Consider the following 27,052-nt stretch of genomic DNA (forward strand, 5'->3'; position numbering starts at 1 on the left):
AACATTACTGAAGGTGATCTTTACATTTAATGAAGAAGCAGCACGTTTTCTCTTGAAGATGGAGCTCTCTGGTTCTATAAATTCAGTTTTAAAGTTTATCAATTAAAATCAAAGATAACTAGTGACTTATATTTCTCGAATTATTCATCATCAGCTTTATTAATTTATTCTAGCATTTTTGTGGCATCGATAAATTCAACGAGTTAAAATGAATTTTTTTACCTGTATTAATTTCAGCTTTTTATTCTGCGCTATTTTATCAATAATTCTTTGAAGGATCATTACTTCCATAAAGAGGTCAAACTCTTCAGTTTGGGGACACTTGCTCTACACGGTCTTTTGCCACAGGCACGACTAAAAGAACCATGTTTGCAAACCACCGAACTCATGATCGTAGCCCCTGCTTGAGGAAGCGTGACTTATTCAAACGGCATCCGAATTCTCCGCATCAAAAGCATTCGAATAATAATGTGGAGAAATTACAAGTGCAACTTCTCCAACTTTCCGATTGCTTCGCAAGTGCGGTAACCGGGGAGCCATGACCGATTGTTGCTATAATTATGTATGTGGATATTTTTAGTAACTCTAGAGATCTATGGTCCGATATCGTAAGAACTTATGGTTGCGGAATCTTCTTTTCTTGATGGCAGCTGAGATAAAAAATTGGGAGATGTCAGATTCACAAAGATCATACTCGCGGCTGAAGAGTTTTAGTTGTTACATTGGCTTGGTATCAGAGTATTACAAGACAGCTTGAGATTTATAAAGAAATACCAGGAAAGGGATCTGCATCGAAAGTAAGTTCTCGTTTTCGTATCATCTTCATTTCTCATCTGATAAATTTATGCCGTGTTATGTTTTATCGAAATTTACTATGGAAACTTTTCTCATTGTCGCATTTTTTTAAATGTTGCTCATTGTTTGCCTTTGCATGACATAAAAAGTTTTTAATATAATAAATTAAATTCACTTTTACCATTTCGAGTTATTTAAATGAAAATATGTATTTTCATATTTTATAATAGACAAAAAATCTGAAAACTTCCAGATTTCAAAAGTCGCCCAAAAGGGTTTGTTAAGGTTTTTACGCTCTCGCTGACTTTGCAACCTACAAGTCAGCTATTACACTCACTCCCTTTTTTCTTTTTTTTTTCTTTTTTTTTTTTTTTTTTTTTTTGGTCTTTTTAGTTTTATTATTAAGCATAATTTTCTTCGCACTTATTCCATACACGATTGCAAAATTTACAAAAATTTTCAAAGCAGCATAGTTGCATACGTTTAGAATTTCCTATATAGCGTTAAGTGTTGGCATAAATGTTTCTGTTTTTTTCTCCCTTTCAGTCTTTTCTCAGTTCACCATATCAATGTTCAGTTTTCTTACAAAGATGGCTGTACGAAATTTTTTCTTTTGTCTTTTTGTTATTAATGTTTTGCGTGTTTACTTTATTTATAAAGTATTATAAAGTTCTTGGTGCTTACGCCACATAAAATTCGATTCAATAGTAAATTCACAAAATATTTAAAAACAGCATAACTTTAGAATTCGCGATAGATAGTTTCGCGCTTTGTAGATAAAAATGTTTTTTTATTCCATGCAGTGTTGCCACAGCTGGTTTTGAAATCGTTGAGTTTGTTAATCAAGTATTCATTAAAGTTTTACAAAATATGAAAAAGAAAAAAAATTCTGAAAGCTTTCATATTTTATATTTCGCCCAAACGGGCGTTTTTTTTCATTTACACGCAAACAGGTTTCGGGAGAATTGGGGCTAATGTCCCTTTGGGTTAAATTATTTAAAAGTAGCATGTTTTCAGAATTTCAGATTGACAATCTCGCGCAATGGAGATAGAAATGTTTTTCTCCGTTCATTGTTGCCATTGTTCCCTTTGAAATTGTTAACTTTATTAATCAAAAATTCGTTAAAGTTTAAAAAATAAGAGCCAGATAATAAAACAAATTCGAAATTCAAAATTCGGCTTCCAGGTGCGCATGTTTATGTGGAAGATTATGTAATTCAAAATTTGATGGCTCTAGGTACCGTCGTCTTTTTATAATGAGACAAACATGCATACATCCATGCAGATTTTTCATCATTTAATTTCTTTAAATATGAATTTTCTTTAAATATATTTGGTGCCAACAATTTGAAAAGTGGCACAACGCTTTTAGTGATTCAACGTAAAATACCGTTTCGAGACTAATAGTCCTTTTGGGCTAACATTAAAACAAATTCGAAATTCAAAATTCGGGCTTTCATTTACGTATGCTCGGATGGAGGACTACGTTATTAAAAGTTTAGCGAGAAACAGGCATGCATCCATGCAGATTCTTCATTATATAATTTCTTTAAAAATAATGCAGGACGATAATATTTAGTGGCAACAACTTGAAAAGTGATACGCCGTTTTCAGATTCAACTCGAAATGCCGTTTGGAGACTAATATTCCATTCTGAATTAATGTCCTTTTTGGGCTAACATAAAACGAAGTATAGGAAAAAAGTAATCGGTATAACAGAAATGAAATAAGAAACTATTAATGTTTTTAATAATAACTTCCATGATTATAATTTCTCATAAGCGCAACGAATAATTACTCAAATGAGGATCATTCGTAACTTCGATTAAGAGCATAATTTTCATAAACGATATTTTTATCGATTATTAATGTTATTAGCGGGTCGTATCAAAATCGCCTAGCCTTCGCTTTCTGGTATTTTTTCATGCAAAATGCAGACATCTTTAATTTTCTGAAAGAAATATATGAGGTAACAGTCGTGCATATAGAGATATAAATAGCATTGCTGTAAACACTATTATTAATTAGTTTGATAAAACACAAACTAATTACTGTCTGTCGTAGGTTTTGCAAAATGTTCTGCAATGTGTTTAGGAAAAACGGACTCATAAATGCCGGAGTGAATGAGGCTTTTGAAGTGCTGATAATTTTTTTCTGTTTCGAATCTCGGCGAATGGGTGTTTTCGTGTTTTTTTTTTTTTTTTTTTTTGATACATAACGTTAATGACAGTTCCTTATCCCACACCTGTTTACGACAAATAAGCAGTTATATATCCTGAAAAGAAACTTAGCGACGATAGATAAGCAGACCCATTTTTGTATATCTGCTACCTGAAAAGTATGAAACGCCGGCATTCTATACAATGCCTAGGCATTGTATAGAATGCCGAACGACTTTAGACAAAGTATGAAATATGAAAATTATTATATACTTTCCCTAGACATTGTATATAATACCTAGGCATTCTATAGAACGACAAATGCTCTTTAGGCAAAGTATAGAAAAAGTTTATGATAAGGCTTATTATTAAGACGTTCATTCCTCAGAAATACAAATGTTATTTTGAAAAATTAATGAAAGAGTGCCATTAAAAACTGTTATTCAAAATATGTAAACAAACAAAAAAAAATGAGGGGAGTGAGATGATCTTGATACAACATAATAAGTTTGCTGTCTGGCTGAGACTGGAAATCGGTAATATCTACCTGACAACGGAAATTATATTCAGAAACAATCATAAGTTTCACATGAATGGCCTTTTTAATACCTTTTAGTTTTTCTGGCAGGAATCAAAAAGGCGGTTGTACAGTTCAATATCATTTACGTGTAACGTTTTTGTAATTTGTTGAACATTCTTTCAACATTCTGTCACATTCGTGTCCAGTACTTAAATGAATTTGCATGAAATACTGAAAATGAATCAGGGTCCGTGACGTGTAATACTGCATAGTACCGACGCTTTCTTTAACATGGTAAATGAATGTACTTTTGCTTTCCACAAGCAATGAAAGCAATGGGAAAAAAGTAAAATAAAATAAAAAAGAGATTCACTTAAAATATTGGAGATAATGGATTTCAGACTAGATTTCGGTTTCGCAAAATTTTGTGCATTTTGTGCACAGAATTCAATTTTCATTCAGAGTTTTGAAACGCTGAAAACAATTTTTTTTTGTTTGACATCATATGTAACATGTCTAAAAATAGTTCTACCTCCATGAATTAAGTTTAGGACTATAATATTAAAGAATTATTTAATTTCTTTGATTCTAAAATTTTGAGTGGTTTTCTTTCAATAAAATCCATGAAATGATTTTAAAGTAATTTTCCCTAAATGGGTAGCACAAAGTGATTTTCCACAATTGGAATGGTACACCCTGGACACATAGCTTACTTGACGCATCTTACAAGGCAGCTTTCCTGTCCAGTTAACACCTGTCTTCTCATGACCAAAACGAAATAAAATACGTTAAACAATTCAGATTAATTGCATGCTTTATACTTATTTAATTATACGAAATTATTATTATTTAATTATATGAAATTTCAATTTATTTTCATTAAAATATTACTGTGTTCTGCGTCTAAAGATGACAAGCTTTGTAACACATTTTATGCTGATAAAATTCATGATGTCAGTTTTTTTTTCTTTTTTTTTTTTTTAAGATAGTGTTTCCGATCGATATCATTTGATTTTTAAAGGAATAAATATCAAAATCTGTAAAAATATCATAGAAAATCACTTGCCTAATACAATCTTAATAATAATAATAATAATAATAATAATAATAATAATAAAATAAGTAATATCTGAAAGATTTCAAATTTTATATTACGCCCAAAGTGTGATACCTTTATTTGCTAAGTATCACGTTCCCCGCACTTAAACCATTAAATTCAATTTAATAGTAATATCACAAAATAATTTTAAAAGAGATATCTTTAAAGTTTCTGATACACAGTCCCGCGCACTGGAGATAATCTTTTATCGTAGAGTGTTGCCATTACTCATTTTGAAATTGTTGAGTTTGATAATAAAAAATTCGTTAACTTTTTACAGAAAATGAAATATATAATAAAAGAAATTCCAAATTTGGGCTTCTAGATGCCCATATTTGAGTGGAGGACTACTTTATTCAGAACTTGATATCTCTAGGTACCATTGTTTTTTCACAGTGCGAGAAACATAAATAAAAAATGAGAGGGGGTGAAGCAAAGAATAACTAATGCTGAGTGAGAAGTTTTATGTATATTTATGTTATTTTCTGCATAAGTAATTTCTTCACTCTTTTTATCCATGTGTACTTCGCCACAATGTAGCAGGAGAATGCCTATTTGAATAAGACTTTATTTTCGTTTTAAATGTTATCTATTCCGATTCCTTTTTCATCAAGATTCGTGAAATTTAATATATACATAATACATTTTGCTCATGTCTTTTTGCATCATCGTCCTTACATGTAAAATTTTGTTAACTGGCTATAACATTCGAAAAAAACATCAGAAATCAGTCTTTTTAGGATAAGAATTCATATATATGATACTTAAATCTGTCCTCTAAGTTCCATTGGGATTCTTTAAAAACTAGAAACAATGTATGATGTTGTTTCAAAATTCATTTATAATATGTAAAATAAGGTCAAAGAAAAGTTTTTATATATAAAAAAAAGCTTTAATTTAAAACTTATAATATAATTAAGGAACTAAAAAAGGAAAAAAATATCGCACAGTTTCATGGGTACAAACGATTATATAATTCTCTTTGCAAAATTCATCTACAATTTTATATCGCAAGAAATAATTCAGTTCAACATTCATGGGGTATCTTTGATAAAGTTATAAACGTAAAGGTTTATATTTTTAAAATGAAGTTCAGTTAATATATTTCGTTATTTGGGGGCCCACGTTTTATTACTAGTGAATAAAATTGTAGATGAGTTTTGTAAAGGTAATTACGCAATGTATTATTCCATTAAATTAGAGGATAAATTATTTTTCCTCTTTTAGATGATTAATGATTTTATTAGTTTTAAATAAAAACTTTTTTTAGCCCGAAAGGACAATTTTCCCAGAAGGGCTATTAATTTCGTTTTGGCATTTTGCGTCGTTCACTATAAAAGGCCTTTCACTTTTCAAACTGTTACCAACAAATATTAGAGCCCTGTGTTATATTTAAAGAAATTAAATAAGGAAGAATCTGCATGAATGTATGTTTCTCGCATTATGAAAAAACAATGGTACCTAGATATATCAAATTTTGAATAATGTAGTCCTCCACTCGAATATAGGAATCTGGAAGCCCAAATTTGGAATTTGGAATTCGTTTTATTATGTATTTCATATTTTGTAAAACTTTAACGAATTTTTGATTAACAAACTCGACGATTTCAAAGCGAGCAATGGCAACACTGTACGAAAAAAAAAGCATTTTTATCTCCAGTGCGCGAGACTGTTTATGGGAAATTCTAAAGACATGAATGCACAAAATATGCATTCAATAGCTTTATCAGGAAGTAGGTTAAAAGTCGATGACATGCTTTTGACCATAATACCAAATACTATAAGTAAACTTGTATAGTTGCGCGCCTCCAACCTGCACGCAACCAAGTGGTGACAACTGAAATTGGAAATTAGACAGAGTCCTGCGAAGGGTTTAAGTCCCTTTTTATTCAACTTTAGAAATTACAAATGCGTGCTCTTGACGCTCACAAACTACGTCGACCCGGCGGTAAAATAAAACTAAGAAACTAAAAAGAGATAATAACAAGAGGCTAACTACGAGGCTCTCTAAACGTAACTAACCCCACCGCGTTTTACAATACCGCTGATAATTCAGCAAACTCTGAATACCACGTTGAAAGATTAACAATTGGCCGAGACAAGCACACAGGCCGAAACGCGTGGTTCTTCAATTTCTGGCTAACTACCTCCGCGCTCGTGAAGTAAGGAAAGCACATCTCGAACGCGTTTCCTTTCTATTTAACTCAGAATACTTCCGCTGATAATTTGAATCCTTGCGCGTTCTACAAAAATTTACATACTCTGGCATTGGCAGTTCCAGGGGAAAGTAAGGCTTGACAGGAAAGATAGTTTAAACTTAAAATAAATGTTAGTTAAAATAAATATAAACTCTACAAACTAAATAAAAGCTTATAAAAATACATAACCTGCCGTATGTGTAATTTTAATATTCCTCAAAGGAATATTAATATGTTAAGACTAACTGTTCAAACCACTGATACAGTATTAACAAATAATATAGTTATTATTATTATATCTATTTTTGAAACATTTGTTCTTACCTCAAACTAAAATCTTCCGAGTTATAATAATAAATCATAAGTTAGTATATATATTTTAGGTTAACCTTTTTGTGCTTTTAATGATAGTACAGTAGTTGGTAATGTAGTGTGCAGCAAGAAATAAGAAAAGTGTGTATTCAAATCCATATGGGCGTTAGCCCAAAAAGGCTGTTAGTCTCAAAACGGTATTTTGCGCCGAATCACTATAAACGTCTGTATCACTTTTTAAATTGTTGCCACCAAATATTATCACGCTGTATTATATTTAAAGAAACTAAATGATGAAAAATCTACGTGAATGTATGTATGCGTCTCGCATTGTGAAAAAACAACGGCGCCTAGATTCATCAGATTTTGAATAACATAGTCCTCCACCAGAACATAAGCATCAGGAAGCTCGATTTTAGAGTTGCGAATTTTTTTATTGTCTGTTTCATATTTTGTAAAACTCTAACGAATTTTTGAGCAAAAAAACTCAACAATTTCAAAGCAAGCATTGGCAACACTGTAGGAAATAAAACATTTTTATCTGCAGAGCGCGAGACTCCCTCTCAGAAATTCTAAAGATATGTTGTTTTTAAATATTTTTAGCCCAATGTGGCGTTAGCCCAAATGCTCTCGAAACGTGTATGTGCCTGTAAGTGAAGAGGAAAAAAAAAAAAAAAAAAAAGGTCCGTTGAACGTAATTTTATAAGATCTAAAAGCTTTCAGATTTTTTTTTTTGATTCATTAATCACGTAATCAAATTTAAATGTTTTCCCTCAGATAATACATGAGTCAGAAATAAGTTATTATTAAGAACGAGTACATCATATTTCGTATAGTTAGTAGATTACTATCTAGTAACTTATTAATTCAGTTACGATTATTATTACTTTAAAATTTCTTTCCTGAAATAAAAATATAAGTTTTTGTTATTTTTCGGAAACTGATGCTGATAACTTTCGAAAATCATTTATTCAGAAATTGTTTATAGTGTTCGACTTGCTGTTTGATTATTTTTCAGTAAAACTTTACAACATTTCATTTCGTCAATGAGAAGAATTTCGACCTTGCACCTGTTAAGTTATATAGAACTGTTATCTACTCATTGACATTTTATGGCAGTTCTTGATTTCTTAAATGGAATACATTACAGATTCAGATCACTAGACTACACTTTCGTTGTAATACTTACGTAAAGAAAGCGCTAATAATAAATTAAAAAATGATAATTAATAAATAAATGCAACTACTACGCAACTTAGAAATATCAAAAGACGTGCTTTAAAAATTTCCACTAAAATAACAACCCCCAAAAAGTAAATTATTATAGAAAGAATTTAATCTTTTGGCGTAGGTGGAGCAAACGCAGTCATGCTAAAAAATGGGCTACCAAAGTAGTGACATTATGACGTCAGGTATACGCATTAAAACAGGTGTCGATTTTTATGTCTATTTTTAAGTTAATGCTTTTTTCAATGAAGGAATTTAGAATTTTGATGACACATACACATCAAAAATTAAACTCTTTATTAAAAGTCTACCTTTTTATATTTTAAAAATGTCATATTTAATTAAAACAATATCAAGTTCAATCTTCCGCTCCTCCCATATTAATTTGTTTTAATTACCTTATAATTTTCGAATGCATTTTATAACAAATTTAATATATGATTAAATGATAGATTTAATAAATCATCAAATTATGATTTAATGAGAAAGTAAGTAATTAAATCATAATTACATTATTAGGATTTAAAATGCTCAATTATTTTTTAGACGTTACTCAAACTATTTTATTTTACAAAATTATTAAATCATAACCCGATTTGAGGAAGTTATTCGGATAAGTGTTCAGTAAGAAAGTATGATTATTATTTAAATGCGACTATTTTGATTATGGGAGATCAAATAACGGCAGATGCTAACGATTTTATGAAATACACTTGATATTTTAAACTCAAATAAATAAAAATTTTCTAAAAAATCTTAATGCTAAGTCATAACAAAACTTGTTGCTTATTATACGAGTATACTATTAGTAATCCCTCTATTATCTAACGAATCGAATAATGCTTTAAATTAAAATGATCAATCAACGTACCTAACGTTCAACCCTTGTTTTTAATCCCCAATGATCTGTCTGAAAAAATATATTTTATGTGTTAATATTGACGTCAACTGGTCGAACGTACATAAAGAACTATTTTTTTTTAACTGCTTAATAATCTCTCTCAAACTGTTTTCGATTACTCATTTTCGAAAACGTTACTTTTAAGCTTAAACATTAGTCAACTCTTCAACCATCTTTTATCATAATAATAAGGCTTATAATATCTTGTTGATTGCCTTATCGGAATCTTTCAGTTCAAAATTTCAAATAAAAGATTTAAACTTAGAATTCTATTTTAAATTGCTTTGCAAAACGTTGCAATCCATGGCTTCTAAACAAAGAATGATTAAACTTAAACATTTAGATATTTTTTTAGCGTTTTGAATACTGTGTTAATGCTTTTGAATGTTAACACTCTATATGAATTTGGGAATACACATGACAAAAGAGAAAAAAAAATTAACCAAAAATTTATAATCTTTTTAGCAGCTCCAAACGAAAGTAATTTTTACAGATGAAGATATCTTTATTACTTGAATACTTTCATTTTGCACCGCAAGTATAAATAATATGGCGAATAAAAATATATGGCAACACTTAATAGTCTGCAAACGTGAACATTGATCAACTGACTACATCCACAGCACACACACACCTACACATATATATATTTTCCCATCTTTCTCCTTTTTTAATGTAAGATTATTCTCATCTCTTCTCCTTTCACTCGAATATTCTTGATATAAAGTTTCACTGAAAATTATATAAATATCAAACGAGCTTCGATTCCCTATAATCATATTTTAAATGTTAGTGAGCAAATTAACCAACATTTTGTACACATGCTATCTTCATTGTTAGGTTGCACAATTTTTGATTACGTTAGATTTTAACATTGTTATTGTGTCTGAACTCCTGAGTAAAACCACACTATTTGAATTCATACATGTTAGAATTTCTAACATGAAATAACATTAATTTTGTGTTTTGCAAATGGAAACTTCAGAAAAATTGATCTCACCGAATTTTACGAGAACAGAATAAATTTTCTTTAAAACATGAATAGGAGATTTTATAATCAGTTGAAATTTTCTCAAGTATTTTTACTGGCCTTTAAAATATGTTATAGAGACATTAGGTTAATTGGAAAAGCCGGAGAGATGAAAAATTAACAATCGCCTTCGCCGGGAATTGAACCACAAACCTCTGGAATACCGGCCACAGGGCAGAACTACTACACCACAAAGGCACGAGAAATACCTTATATACTCCCCCTTTTAAAGGGCGACTGTTGTCTCGTTGAACGAAGTTCAATGAAATCGGGCTCCTGGGTCAGACCACTATCCCAATAGAGCAGTTTTAATCTATTTTTCGAGCACTGAGTATAGTATGGGAATAGCATAAAAGTAGTTTTGAAGTTATTAGCAGAGATCAGTAGTTATTAGTAGAGTTATTAGTAGAGTTAGCAGAGGTGGTAGGCATAACTTGTGAGGAAGTTGAAGGCAATTGAAAAAAGTCGAAAATTGAAGAAGTGAAAGAATGCAAGACAAGACGAGTCGATATAGGATTTCAGGAGTTTTAGCAGGTTAAGTGAGTCGCCATCTAGTGAGAGCCTTAAGAACTTTGGTATAAAAATGCATCAAGGCTTAATTTTCCTTTTCTGCAAATTCAAGAGTTATCTTCACTGCTTCGAAGGCTGTAGCTAATTTTTCCGTACTAGTTTTCGAATGCTTGTTTCTTTCTGCGATACTGTGTATTTCTCGAATAAAATTATACACTTATTTAAGAGTTTGAAAGATTTGAAAAATATCGTCTACTTCTTTATCTGGGATTTTCTTCTGATTTAAGACGGCGCTGAACGGAATGTTTCGTTGGAACTTTTTGAATTTCTGCTTCGGTTTTAGTTTTTAGAGCTGGGGAGTCTTCTTGGGTGGGTAACGGCTGATTTTGTTTTTTATTATTTTTTTTTGGGGGGGGGCTTGAAATCTCTTTTTGTAGACCGGACATCCACGATAGGAACTTACGTGGTCACTTTAGCAAAAATAACAGATAGGCTTTTCTTCAGGTTTTAAATGAGCACACATTTGAACGGTGTTCTAAGAGCACTTACAGCAGATGTCTTTTTTTAAAACAGTTGGTTTGGGAATGTCCATAGGACTGACAAAGCACTGTACAGGTCTTCTGGTTTTGGGTGTGTATTTCTTGATGGTAACGTTAAAGTTAAAAATATTATTGACATCACGAATCGCTTCTCCAGCTATATTTCTTTCAAGTTCGATGAAGTAGATTGGCAATTTGATGTAATCATTCTCTATATTTTTCGTAAACTGCTTGACTTTTAGTACAGAAAATTTTCTATTTTTAAGGTCTTCAAGAATTGCTTGTTCGGGAATATTTTCGGGCATTTCTTGGAGAATAACTTTGAGTAGATTGAGAAATAAGTTGATACGTATGGAATTCAATGCTAGCGCTTTTTAGAAATTCTACTGCGTTTGCATAGTGCTCTTCTGTGGTAATAATTAAATAAACTTTACGTGCTTTCATCTGTGTTTCATATTCATGCTTTAAGATTTGAGAGCTTAAGATGTTTTGAAGATCAATCCAATCTAAATCTTCCTGCGTGATAACTATTGGTGGAATTTTGTTAGCGAATTTTTCATTCTTTCCTGTATCATTTTCTCCTGCGTTGTTTAAGGGTTCGGAACGATTTGTTTGTTCTATTTCCTCTATTTCCGTAGAATTTTAATCTGGTTTGCAAGTTTTGTAGGGGAGTTTCCATTCTGGTTCCTTTTTATTTTTAACTGCGTCTGCGATTATTTTCTTTTTAAGTTTTTTTCCAGCTTCACTGATGATTTTATAGAGTCTGTTGTGGTCTGCTCTGCTCTGCTATCTAATAATATTGTTCATTTTCTTCTCTGAAGCAATAAATATCACTGTGTTCTTCCATTCGGCCATGAGGGCTATCTAGAATTTCATCGAAGATTGCCTCTCGTTTTTCATCATTGAGTACGTTATTTTCTCCTTCCATTATTCCTTTAATTAAGTTAGAGAAAATCTTTTAATATTTTCCCATTACTGCTTCGAATTTTTTAGTTCTGGGGGCCTCTGTCTCGATTTTCTCCAAGTTAGTTTTAGTTCTTTTCTTCTGCTGGGTTTTGCTATTCACGAATGGGCTAGTTTTGAAAAAGTCTTTAAGTTTTAATTTAGCCCTATTCTTAGCGGATGTAGAGTAATCTGATTCATGGTCCATTTCACTATCACTATCATGCCTACTCCAAAGACGACGTGGTGGTTTTTTGGCTTCCATAATGAAAAACAAGCAAGAATACTTACAACAGTTCAAGAAGCACAACCTTCACGTACCAAAGCTCCCCTCCGAATCCAGGGGCGAATGGGGTTTTTAGGGGACCCAATCGTCAAATCCTGGATGTGGAGAGTCATCATCCACAACAATTTTAGTTCGGGCTCGATTGTAGAGACATAAGGTATTTTTTGGAAGCAGGCAAGATGAAAAATGAGCAATTGCCTTCGCCGGGAACCCAACCACAGACCTCTGGAATACCAGCCTAGAGTACAGAACCACTACACCACGAAGGCACACTAAGAAGGCGGGAGAAATACCTTAGAATGTTATTAAGTATTTTTAAGTGTTTCAGTACTTAATGCAAAGATATGACATCTAAATATTTGTTCAAAAGCCCTTCTTAATAAAAATGTTAAGGTATTCATCTGCAAATAAGTTGAGAGACATTGATTTTAAAGGTACATTTAAAGAATTACGAAAACTGGATAGTGGGCAGCGAATTCTGAATATATAATTCAAGAATCTTTAAAAGGCTTTCAAAGATTTAAAAAAAAAAAAGAAAATTAACAATGTAAATTAAAAACTACATTTCAACATATGTTAAGAATTATTTATGTGATTTTAACGAAGTTATTGAATTCCATAAAATGTGTCACACGACACGTTTTGCGGCGACAAATGTGTCGAAACTTTCAATACGTATGCACTGTATATAGCACATATAAAAATGATAACTGAAAAAAAAATTTTGTGTCTAAAAGTGCTGTATTTGGAATTGTGTTCGTCCTCTCTTTAGACAAAAATGTAAAGAGTCCGACAAGATTTCTCATCGCGTTTTCCGTGTAGACACTCGATGTCAAGGTGTTGTCCTGGAAGACTGCAGAGTTCGTATAGGTTGGAAGGCATATTCGGCTAAGCTCTATCTTAATCCGAAGAGGTGTCTGCGTTGCTTTCGATTCGGACATACTACTAAAAATTGTAAAAATGAAATTGTGTGTTTTAGATGTTCTGAACCACATGAATTTAAAAAATGTAAAATGGATGTAGAGATTTGTGTAAACTGTAAGAACTCTAACTCGAAATATGGTACTCATTTGGATGTTCATCACCATGTTTTATCACGAGATTGTGAACTATACAAACGTGAAGTTAGATTTATTTCACAACACATACGTTTAGTGGAATGATTTATTTTGGGTTTTAAGGGTTAGAACTGCGATTGGGCTGTTTTATTATATTTTATACTGATCATTATCTTATGGTGTATAATTTTTTGTTTTTTATTATTAGCTATTGTACTGTTCCCTTGATTATGAAAGTGCTAAATATAAACTTGAATCACTGTGCGGTGGCAGCTTGTCAGTTGGCTGCTGTTGAGGATATTTTGGAACAGAAGTTTGACTTGATAACTGTCCAGGAGCCCTATTATGTAAATACAGAAATCCCACATTTAAAAAAGGGTTGGAGAGCGGTGCATGATGTAAGGGGAAGATCTGCCATAATTGTTACCAAAGAAGAGATTGAATTTATTATAGATTATAAAACAAATGAGATAGTAGCCATCTCCTTGAGAATGGAGAACTTTACAATGGGTGTTGTGTCGGTATACTTCTTCCCTGCGGAAAACTTGAATTTACATTTGACAAGACTTGAAGATATTTTGCACAAGTATACATTTTATTTTATTGCTGGAGATTTTGATTCGAAACATTTTAATTGGGGTTCTAGGACTGTGGATGATAGGGGTGTTTTAACCATGGATTTTTTAATATAGAATAATATTATTTTATATAATCAATCAGACTCATTACCAACTTTTGTTTCCGCAGTAGGGGACGGTTGGACAGACTTGATTCTCAGTTCTGCCTCTCTCTCCCCGTTTCGTATTGAACTCAAGATACATGAGAGTCTTAGCGACCATAGATATGTTGCTGTTGATATTGAAGATGTTCAACCTGCGAGACATGAGAGTACTGTTTTTACAAAAAAACTTGTTAGAATAAATAAATTTTGTAAAATACTTAAACTTGATATGGAATTAATGACGGATAGACTGAGATCAATAGATGATGAAAATAATTTGGAGAATTTTGTGGATGACTTTGAAAGGTTGATTGTCCAGAGGGCTAAGAGGTACCTGACTATACGTGGAAATAAGGTCAAGAAAAACTATTGGTGGAATACGAGTTTGCAAAAAATGAAGCGACGGACGAGAACATTGAGAAAGAGTTTTCAGTTCAGAGATATTGATGAAGAAATAAGAGAAAAGTTTTATATAAAAGAGAGATGGCACTTTATAGAAAGCAGATTAAGAAGACTAAATATGAAAGTAAAATTAAACATTTTTTGGAAAATAAGGTATATCATGACTGTTACTTTCGTTTTGCCCAGGGAAAGCGTCGGCTACCACAGATAATAAGTAGAGTCCAGGAGGGTGAACATAAGGAATACACTGAGGTGATTGAGAAATATTTTAATAAGAATTTTGACTGTGGTGAGTTTGAGGATGGTATTATTGATCATGAATTATTAAAATTTTCAAATTGTTGTCCTGATGATCTGCCTTTTACCTCTAATGAGATCGGATATGTAATTAATAAACTAAGAAATAAAAGTGCTCCTGGACTGGACAACATTTCTGCAGTGGTTGTGAAGTGCCTTTATAAGTATTATGAAGAGTTTTTTTGTTTTATTATATAATACATGTTTCCGCTTGTTGGTTTTCCCGAGGGCGTGGAAAATATCAAGAATTATATTTATACCGAAAAATGAACATGCGGTTAGACCAATTTGCTTGTTAAAATTTTTTAGTAAGGTCCTGGATAGACTTCTCATCAATAGATTGTATCATTTTTTCTACAGAGAAAATTTTATTTCGGATAGACAGTTTGGCTTGGTCGCAGGCAGATCAACCAATGATGCTTTGTATAAATTGATCAATATTATTTCTGAGAAAAAACGAGATTATCATGTAACTGTTGTCTCATTTGATATTTCAAAGGCCTTTGAGTCCATTATATGGTCATCGCTGCTCTCCACCCTCGGGAATTTTAAGATTCCTTGCAATATATTAAAAATTTTTTGTAGCTACTTTCACAATAGGAAGGTTGTTTATTCATATGGTGGGGATTCTGAAGTGGTTAAATCAGTTTATAAAGGTTGCCCACAGGGATCCTCGAGTGCTCCGCTGCTCTGGGGTGCAGTAATTTACAACTTGCTGAATACGAGTTTTCCCGAGGGCGTTGAAATCATCTGTTATGCAGATAACATACTTTGTGTGGTTTACGATGTGTCTCTTGAAAAATTAGAAAAAAGATTTACATTGGTGTGTGATGTCCTTGAGAGATGGGCTATAACAGAAAGACTCATCTTCAACTTACAAACGACATCTTTTTTGTTTTTCCCAAATGGGGGAAGAAAGACTAGACCTCCCAGATTACGATTCCCGGGAACATTATTCAAAAGAGTCGAACAACTCAAATACTTGGGAGTCATTATAGATGATAAACTGAATTTCGAGTCACACTTCAAGGAAATTCAAAGGAGAACAGATTCAATACTCTTATTTTATAAGAGAAATTTTCCAGCGGGTGTCATCGACTTTAAAAGAGATATTATTAGAACTATTTATAGAGTAGTTGTTGTTCCTATTGTGTTATACGGAATTGGTTGTTGGGGCTCCAGAGCGGCGGAGTTGTTGAGAATCAGGAATAAGTTATTGACGATTCAGCGGCCCTGGCTGCTGTCACTGGCTAGGTGTTTTAGGACAACTCCAACTGAAACTGCCTGTGTATTGGCCGGTACGCCGCCCCTCTCGATTTTTTTATAAGTTCTTTTATGATAAATTTTTGTTATCTACATGTAAGAGAGATTTTATGTATTATGGTGATTATTTAGCTTGCTGTACTGCATTTTATAATGTTAATCCTTACTGCATACACCCAGCCAAGAGAATGAGCATTAATTATGAAATGAACTTTGATTGTTTTGGTGAACTTGATATTTTCACTGATGGTTCTAGGTTTGGGGAAAGCGTTGGCCTATCTTTTGTTGTTTACTATTATGGTATAGAAATTGATTATTCAAAGATAAAGTTAGAAAACTTTAATTCTGTGTTTCAGGCTGAACTTGCTGCTATTTATTTTGCTATGAAATGGATTAAGAAAAACCTATCTAAGAGTTATATTATTGTAGTTTATAGTGATTGTTTATCTGGATTACAGGCCTTGAAAAGCTACGATTGTAATATCCCTTTAGTTGTGGATATTAAGTGTTTATATAAAAAAATTGAAGGTTTGCATAATATTAAATTTAGATGGGTTAAGTCCCATGTGGGTATTGAAGGTAATGAGAGGGCCGACGTGTTGGCCAAAGAGGCGACTTTGGGTGTTTCCGGGGAGTGTTCCATTGTCCAGCCTTCAAGAAAAATGTTTATTACTAGAATCAAACAGTATTATATTGATTTGTGGTATGATAATTGGAATAATTCGAATAAAAGAAAAGAATATGCCTATTATTTAAAACCTATGTTTAATAAAAGTAAAATCATTTGGATTTTAATCAAATTGTTACTGGACATGGGCGCTTCCCGGTGTATCTTAAAAGATTTGGCATACAAGAGAATGAATATTGTCATAATTGTGGAGTTGTCGGATCGGCAAGGCACTATGTGGAAGAATGTACACTTACTTATGACATACGAAAAAAATATAATTTTATTAAGATTTTTACAGGTGCTGAAAAAGAATTTAAATTTGCAAGGGAACTTATGTGTTTTCTAAATAATAATCGCTCTGATGTTGGTATTTTTATTTGATAAAAGTTTGTTTTTAAATTTTGTGTTACAATAATTTAAATTGAGATATTGGTGTTTATATGGAATTTTAACATAATTTTATTCAGTGCGTTATGTGGTGTATTTTATGCGTTTTTATAATTATGTATTTTATATGTATTTCATGTAATATGTAATTTCATGTATAATTATGTATTTTTATATGTATTTTATATATATATATTTTTTTTGTTTTACTTGGCGCAGCCCTTGTTTGTCATAAAATCTTGTCGATTAGGTGGATGGGGCTGCGCCCTATTTGTACGGGGCTCTAATATTTGGTGACAACAATTAGAAAAATGATAACGTCGATTACAGTGATTCGATGCAAAATGCCAAACGAAATTAATAGCCCTTTTGGACTAAAAAATAAATTTTCACTGATTTGAATATGGATAATATGTAGAAAAATAATGCCGTAAAATTGTTGAAATGTTTGCTGGTAACATTAAAAGATCAGAATTATTATTATATTAGAGAAGATATGGACCAAGATAAAGAAGACTCTCAGTCGATGCCTTTTACATTTGAATAAAATTATGTAATATTTATATACAGTAACGAATACAGTATTGTTTTACTTCTTAAAGCAACTGGAATGATAAGTATATTGTTGAAATAATTCTCATATTTAGAAATAAATTTAATTCTAAATTTATTTAATAAATTTATAATAAATTTAATTTAATTTATAATAAATTAATAAATTTAATTCTAAATTTATTTTATTTCATTTGTTAATCTCTTGAAAACTGATCGGAAATGATTTATATTTTTTTCTTGTTTCCATTTAATCGAAATTCAGTTGCTGTATTTTTGAATGCGAGTTTAACCATGCGATAAAACTCTTTCATGCAGTAAACTGTAATAATGAGAAAATAATTTGTATAATAAAAGAACATATATAAATCCTCAGGAAATAAATTTTGGCACATACTAGAATAGCATCTGTAACAATTTTGGATACTATTTTTAAGAAAGTTCTTTTTCTGTCTAATGCCAATTCACTCTGAATCATACTTTCTTAGCCCTTTTTTTTTTTTTTTTTTGGATCATTGCTTCTTTTTCTAGTTTTGTTTTGCTACTGCAACAATGATACTATATTAAACTGAATCTAATTTGCAGATCACGGTTGAGCTCATATATCATTGCTGAGGAGGTAGTATTATACTGAAGCAATTTTGAATGGAATCTGAGAGCACAGACTGGAAACAGACAAAAAATGTTTTTATATTTTTTTGTATTTATTCCAAATTTGCTATTTTTATCGACATGTGCGATTTGCCTTGAGGAAGCGGTTAATAAATTTATTAGAATAATTTGAGGTTGATTTTTTTTTCTCGAATGCCATTCAGTAATATTTTGCTATTTACTAGTATATAATATTCTTTAATTTATAATTTTGTTACAAATATTACGTTGAAAATATTTTCAGACAAAACACTAATAAATTTTAACACTTCTCATGTATTTTTATTACTTTAGAAGTCTAATCTTAATATCTTAAAAATGCATTAAACTAAGATTATTTTAATTTTTAATTCATGAAAATAAAGTTGCGAATTATAAATAAGACAGTAGGGAGGTCTGCCAGTGTTTTCTATAGCAAAAATTCTAAAAGGTTCGTTGAATAAGATCTCTTGTTTGAAAAATATTGATAAATACGTGTCACTGTGTTGCCATCTAGGCAACAAAATTCTCTCCCAGTTGAGCTTGTTTTAGAATTAAAATTTTATTGGACTCAGAACTGAAAAGTCTATAATTCATTATAAAAAATAGGACACTTATATATGGAATATGTGGCTATAAATTTGATTACAAAAAAAGTGAATCCTTAAGCTATTATCTAAAATCAACAAATAAACATATAACTAAATAAAACCATACACATTATTACAACAATACACAAAAGAATAAAGGAAGCAAATAAACTAATTACACTCATGTCCATAAATTACGGATAATGCCAGTTCCGGCAAATAAAGGATCAGAAACAAAACTAGTATGGCATATTCATAAAGCCCTTTATTAAACAAAAGATTATATTAAAGATTATTATTAAACAAAGTCCAAGAAAGATGGTCAATCATAAAAACTACGATTTTTTGATCCAGGGAGCAATTACAAAAAATATCTCCCTCATAAAAACGTAACATTATATGGCTGTATGATGGTTAATACATTGTATGTCTCAAACACGATGAAATACAGTTCGTAAAACGCCTAGGCGTACTAAGTATCAAATTATCAAACTGATTTAGGGAAAGATTACTTAACTCAGCAAGCAATGCTCTCTAAAGTTCCAATACACTTATAAGAGGTGCTGCAATTCGTCGGCTGAGCATGTTCCACACATGCTGTATCGGGTACAAGTCAGGTGAGAATGCTGGCCATGCCATACGGGTGATATCCTCAGACTTCATAGTGTGTGCACGGTGAGGACGGGCGTTGTTCAATCCCTTGAAGTTTGATATAGGGGAGACTGACTATCTAAAGAAAGTTTTAATTACACAATAACTCTTAATCTAAAATGATAATACTAGTTTCGAAAAAAGTTAACTAAACATAGTATAGTGTTGCTTTTCTATGTCTTTGCTCTTTTTTTACTGATTTTTTTAAAATTTCCTTTTTACGTCGCTAATAGGAGACATGAAATTCACTTACTTCATTCTCTTCTATCTACATCTGTTGTCGACAGCTCGTGCTGCTCGTCTCCCTCGCAACTTCAAAAGGAGTTTTGTGGGTCTTGGATGTATGGGAACGTACGACAAAGCAATGTTTTCCAGACTGAATAGGTTGTGCGAAGAATGTTATCAACTCTTCAAGGAAGCACAGGTCCATAAAGATTGCAGGTAAAAATAGAATAATTATTATATCGCATGTGCTACTTATTGAAATACAGATACCAAATGTTTCATTTTCAACTGAGCGTACACAAGGTTGCTTGAAACATTTTCATTAATCTGTTCAAAGATACAGAGTTACAAAGTTTGTATGTATGTAAATACTTGAAATGACATGTAAATTTTTGTATTTCTTGTATAATGTGACATTAAAGGTGTTGTGAAGCATTGCTGGAAGTCAGAGTAACAGGGGTGTCCATTTAAAATTGAGGTAAATGAGATAGCGTCAAACTGGCGATGGTTTTAGCGGCAGAAATTAGTTGCCCAATTTGGCGAGAATTTGACAAAAGTCGCCAAACGTAGCGACTATTTTGAGGCTGTTTTGGCCCGATCCCTATGTAACTGTAACTGGCTCTATTTCTATGCAGCTGTAATTGTAGAAGGCGGCACTGAGGGGTTTGCGATCACCGAGGCAAGCGGCAGCACGATCGCTGCGCTCCGTAAAAAAGTGAAAAAATTTCCTTTCCTCTTGGTGATTATCAATTAAATTACTTTGAAATTTTTTTTTTCTTCTACAACACCTATATCATTCGAATGAATTTCGGCTCCGATGTTGACGAGAATAAAACAGAGGACAGTGTAAGGATATACTCCAAAAGCCTGGAATTTTAAGATAAGTACTTTTCTTTCATCTAAACTAAATCAAATTTCTATAAATAAGTGCCTTTAAATCAATAAATCTTAATTTTTCATCAGTTTAAAGCATTAGAAAATACTTGAAATTGCCATTGCTTGTGGCTTCCTTTGTGTATCAACTCCAAACAGACGCCAACGTTATCAGTTCACGTCTGTCAACACTTACAAAGCCCTTAAGGAATCTCGAGAGAGGGTAAATTTGGGGATGAGAGGGAAAATTTTGGCATCGCGCAATATCCCTCTCGGATCTTCTGGATTCTCTTTTCTTTTTAGATCGCTTGAATATAGTTTCGCCTTTAAATAATATTATACCTCACCGATTTTTTCTCATACTGTTCTTTACTATCTGTTAAATGTCCATATGTAAGGGATGGTTTATTCTTCACCGCCTTAAATGAATTCTTAGAACTATGAGCTTATATAAATAACAGTGTGCCTCATTGTGTTATACTAACATTAATTAACTAGTAATAAATTATGATAGTAAAATAATTAATCTTGTAATAAATTATGATAGTTAAATTAATAAATACTGTTTAATTTGTGTTTTAATACATATACTCAGTAATTTACACACATATATATATATTTTGGTGTGTGCGGTTGTGGTCTTGTATTGTATATGGTTCTATGTTGTTAGTCTGCTGCTGTTTTTTGAAAAATGTATGAAAATGTTGAGAATGAAAGTAGCATAAGTTACTTTGATTAAATTAATATATACTTTTGTTTGATGACTTTTGTTGATATCTCAGGATGCAAGCATACATATTACTTTATTCCATGCTAAATACCTTGATACGAAGCATTTTAACACCGTCAATATTTGTTTTTTCCCCAGTAACACATCTATTCACCATTACCAAACACACTCTCTACACACACACACCTGTGAGACACTATTTATTGTAAATGAAGACAGTTTCTTCTCCTTTTAACTACACTCATGGACACAATCGAATTTTAGGATATTTTCTACTTCTTTTCCTTTTCTTTCTATAGGCCCTTTTTTTCCCCCTCTATTATTTTTGGGCCATTTATTTAAAATTTTATTTTGTCCTATCTTTTCTTCCTGGCCTTTTGAACTCGTACAAGATTTACGAAGTTCCTTTTTACTCTCCTCAAATACGAAATTGCCCCTCTTTCTATGTACCTTTCCTTCGCACCTATGCTTGATTTTTCGCCCATCGGTGCAGAAAGACTTAGCGGGTGCAAAACAAGACATCTGTCTACTTTGTCTGTCTGTCTGCCTGTCAGAAGGCTGCACTAGCAATCTCAAGATTTCAATCCTGGGCATTATATTCCTTGACTTTGTCTTACGACACTCGTTTCGTCCATTCATATTAGTGTGCAATAGCATATAATTTTTAAAAATCTTGAAAGACCCTAGGCCACAATTGTGATGAACTGTTAGATGCACTCTAATGTAAAAGACAGTAGAAGAAATAACCTCCATGTTCCAAGTTAGTTTTAAGTAGAATTCAGAGTTTAGCTCAGAGTATTGGATGATTGCTGTGCGAGCTGCGGATCTGAGGTTTTTTACATTGTCTTATATTTAACATTCTTAGTAGTTTGAAGTGGCAAATATTGATTGTGCTTTGTCAAACGAAGAAGAGTACGTTTGTGCGAAACTGTAAAGTAACTGAAAAATGGTTTTGGAAAAAATAAATTCCTTCAAGTTTCATCGGTTCTGTGTGCATTGATTCTATTAAGAACCCGAAGAAAGAGTCTCGGTTATTGAAAAGTAAATCGATAACAGAGTTTCTGTCAGTGCCATAAGTAAGTAATTCATTTTCGACACTATCTCAGATTAGCAATGTTCTGAATACGTACAGGTTGGGTAAAACGTAATGCACAACCCACTGTGACTTGGTAAGGATAAGCGCTAGATATATGCATTTTTGTAGGAAGAAGCATGAGTTATACCTAAATTTTATTTCTAATAGTTGGAAGAAAGCCACAATGTATGATATATGTGAAATCATTCTCCACCAACATGCACTCTTCGAATTCAAGAACTCAACAAGATTGATTGACAAGAAAATATTGTCAGTCTATAGACAATACTAAAAATCGAAGTAATGCGTGTCGATGAGTTTTGGGATGATAATTGCAACACCTAGGATTAGCCACGGTTAGATTGGTCGTCAAATCATACAATTGATTAAAAGATATGTCATTGAAATGACAGATGCATACGAGACAGATCATGGTGCATACAGGTATGGCAAAAAGATCTGTGTTAATGATAATCCAACGATTGGGATATTAAAAATTTGTGGCTCTCGACAATGGAAATGATGCAAATCAAGGAAAACCTGTACGATTATCTTCTGCAAATTTTCTTTTGGGATTATCCATAATGCTTTCAAGGGGTCATATTTCACGTGTGAAGAAATCTGATTCTTTCATTTCGATACTGGGAGTAAAAGGTAGTCGATGGAATGAACTTGCAATCATGTCAGGAAACAAAGATGGCCGTATGGATCACTACTGAGTGAAGATCTCAAAGTACAAATGCAATAAAATTTCATTTCCGTTATGCGGTTAACAAGCTTGATGCATTAAGCGTTAAGGTTTGACCGACCTATGTGATTTAAAGAATGTAGTGTGATATAGCATTTTTCTGTTATGATGACTGTATAATTTCTGTTCCTGTTTTTAGGTTTAATGAATTAAAAAAAGGAAATAAAATCATAAAATGTAACCTGTATCAAAGGCCACTCTCATCCACCCTATTTGATAAATACATCTATCGAGATCCACATCACTGTTTGTTCTAATCAAATCAAGATTTCTTATCTTTGTTAATTGCTACTGCGGTGGAAAAATAATTATCCTTACATGAAAAACCACTAGGAAAAGTCTTTATTTAAAGTTTGCTCGTAGAGTATTTTTAGTCCAGTATATCAGATCATAAAATTCAAATAAACAAAATTGTGGAAAAATTAAAGTGACTAAAAAAGCTCATTTTCAGCTGCTCTTGTAATTATTTTTAATGCAGTGTATTCGAAGATATTTGCTGCTGCAATAAAATAATACCTTTCTGTGTTGCTCTTTTTCAGATCGAACTGTTTCAAGAACGATATATTTGACAAGTGTATAGAGGTCTTGCTACTGGACAATAAAGAAGAAAGTTTGCAAGAAATGGTGCGGCAACTCTACGGTTGAAGCATCTGGTTGAAATGTACCAGCGTCCAAAATTATCTTTACAAGAACAACAACAATGCTGTTTTCTCAAAATGTCGAATAAAACTGAATGAATTCATTAGAAAAGATACGTATTGTGCATAACATTCACATGCACATTAGAAAATCGAATGAGAGTATGTAATAATATGTGATAACGAAATTTCAGGAAAGAAAAGGTTATAGGGTATTTTCTCTCTTCTTCCAGCATGCCTCGGGGTATAACGGTAGCACACTCGGTGCGTATTCGAGAGGTCCAGGTTCGAGTTCCGGCGACGGCATTGCATATTTTCCAAGTCTCCAGCATCTAAATTCCTACTGACTCTACGAGGTGAAAATAAATGCAGTTATTTGAAATTATTGCATAAGGTTTTCTTCAGTGCAATTTCATACTTTCACAGATTAATCACAGATCTACATTAACTTGAATACAAGTGAATACAAGTGACTTGAATACAAGTGATAAACTAAATTTATCTACCAATGTGATCTCAAGGCACTGATGTTTCTAGTAGAAGAATTCTGCCTTATATAAAAATGCTTCATAATTTGTCTGTAAAGTTAAAAATCGAGAGATTTTGATGGCGTTTGTTGTACTCTCGGTTTGCAAAAATTCCTCAGCCAGGTATGCTCGGATGTGGACGTTCGTTGTTATCTTCTGTAATAAGGTAATTAAATGTACATGCACCTTCAAAAGGCCTTATACAGAGTTATAATATTTCATCTCAGTATCTCTGACGGGGCGCATCTTATTTATGGAACACTTAAATGGAGAGGATTACCTCCATTGATCATCCTACCTCTTTATATCATCACATCTACATCGCCAATATTATCATCATATTGTTTTCAAGAAATATTTCGTGTTCGTGGTTCACTGCATTTATAAGAGTGTCTATAAATATATATGGAAACTGAATTACGACTCATCACTGAAGAAAACCTAGGCTGATTGTTGTAGACTCTGGATATTCTGTAGGCCATTTATGGTAGGCTATTTATTTTGTTGCATATGTAGTGAAACACAAAATACTGGATTAGTAGCTTACAGGCTTTTCTCATTAAGCTACCTGTGTGCACAGTCTAAAGTTATTTAAAACTTTCAGTGATCACGCAAACCCTATTCTCAGCAATTCAGTTGTCTCGTAGCTATTGCATCGAATAGTTGGGAAACGAAGCCACTTTTCAGAAACAATATTGTTCATCTGCAATTTTGTATAATTTTAATAATAATGATTTCTGAATGTTAAAATTATTTTTAGAGGTCAAAAATTGCACATTTGTAAACATTCAGCTGTGTTATCAGCCTTGCTTTTAAACGAGTGCAGCTCTTCATATCAAAGATTCTTCTAAATGATGTTTCTGCAACCGAAAAAAAGTCTCCTTTGATTCGATAAGCCCCGAAATCAAACGTATACTACAGAACTTCGCGTGGAATAGATTTTGTGCCTGTCACGACTTTGAATGCTGTCTTTCCTTTTCTGTAACAAATTGATCAAATCGTGAAGTGAATATGATAATTGGGTCTAACTATTGTTCATTTCACGAAAATTAAATCTAGTCAATTAGTTACTTCAAGAAACATTATTTTTATCTGTGTATTGATAATTATAACTAAGAGTAATCCCCGGAGGTGAAATTCTATGGCTGAAATGTTTGACTGGGAAAGAACATGCACAGTAAAGTGTCAAACTATACTCACGCACAATAAACAATAAGCATTTTGACAATAAATTGTACAAATGCACTTGAAGTGTGAAGTAACGAAGTATAATGTGTAGCATATTGTCTGCCCTCAATGTGTAGCATAATGTGTAGCATATTGTCTGCCCTCAATGTGTAGCATAATGTGTAGCATATTGTCTGCCCTCAATGTGTAGCATAATGTGTAGCATATTGTCTGCCCTCAATGTGTAGCATATTGTCTGCCCTCAATGTGTAGCATATTGTCCGCCCTCAATGTGTAGCATATTGTCTGCCCTCAATGTGTAGCATATTGTCCGCCCTCAATGTGTAGCATATTGTCTGCCCTCAATGTGTAGCATATTGTCTGCCCTCAATGTGTAGCATAAAGTGTAGCATATTGTCTGCCCTCAATGTGTAGCATAAAGTGTAGCATATTGTCTGCCCTCAATGTGTAGCATAATGTGTAGCATATTGTCTGCCCTCAATGTGTAGCATAATGTGTAGCATATTGTCTGCCCTCAATGTGTAGCATAATGTCCAACATTTGTTTTACAGAAAAGTTCCTATATCTATGTGTATTTTTATTTTTATTTTTATTATTATCATTCATTACCATATATACTGAATAATAACTTTTGTCAATAAATAACATTAATTAAACATTCTTGGAACTCTTACATTTATGGAATCTTAATTATTTAATGTAAAGATAAATAAAGTTCGTTTTTTTAAGGAACAAAAAGAAATTCCATTTCTGTTTCCGTTGTTGCATTCTTGCATAAAACTATTAAATTTTAAGAAATTAAAAATACAATAAAAATGTTAAGGTTATAAGGTATCTCTACCTCCTTTTTATCATGCCTTCATGGTGTAGTGGTCAACACGCTTGGCGTGCATTCAAGAGGTACGTGGTTCGAGTCCCGGCGAGAGCATTGCTCATTTCTTCGATTTCCTTGTTTCGGAAAAACTTAATATCTCTACAGTGGTGCCCGAATTAAAAGGGTTTTGAATGGTGATTCTTCCCCACCAGGATTTGGCGAGTGGGTCCCCTAATCCCAAGTCGTCCTTTAAAAAGGGAAGTATATAAGGTATTTCTCTAGTCTTATTAGCATACCTTCGTGGTGTAGTGGTCGGAACGCTCGGCGCATATTTGAGAGGTCCGTGGTTCGTGGTCCGTGGTTTCCTTGAATGTGCAGCGTTCTTAATTGCAGAATTACAACGTAAAATAATCTTTATAACATTATTCTTACTAGCCACTAACCATAATATTAATTAATTAATATTAAAATAAAGCTCCAGTTCTTTTAGGTTTT

General features: G+C 32.4%; 1 protein-coding gene across 1 annotated transcript; it reads left to right on the plus strand.

Annotated features, from left to right (window-relative positions):
- The first annotated feature begins 605 nt into the window (after positions 1-605).
- On the plus strand, positions 606-26,463 carry LOC146996034 (ion transport peptide-like). The gene is made up of 3 exons (XM_085822732.1): positions 606-797; positions 19,973-20,180; positions 23,930-26,463. Exons 2-3 carry the CDS (start codon positions 19,978-19,980, stop codon positions 24,033-24,035), a joined length of 309 nt encoding a protein of 102 aa, XP_085678858.1. The 5' UTR covers positions 606-797; positions 19,973-19,977; the 3' UTR covers positions 24,036-26,463.
- Positions 26,464-27,052: the final 589 nt, after the last annotated feature.

This window comes from Stegodyphus dumicola, chromosome 8 (genome assembly GCF_044657685.1).
Source record: "Stegodyphus dumicola isolate Sdum_Otavi_A_Nest chromosome 8, ASM4465768v1".
NCBI lineage: Eukaryota > Metazoa > Arthropoda > Arachnida > Araneae > Eresidae > Stegodyphus > Stegodyphus dumicola.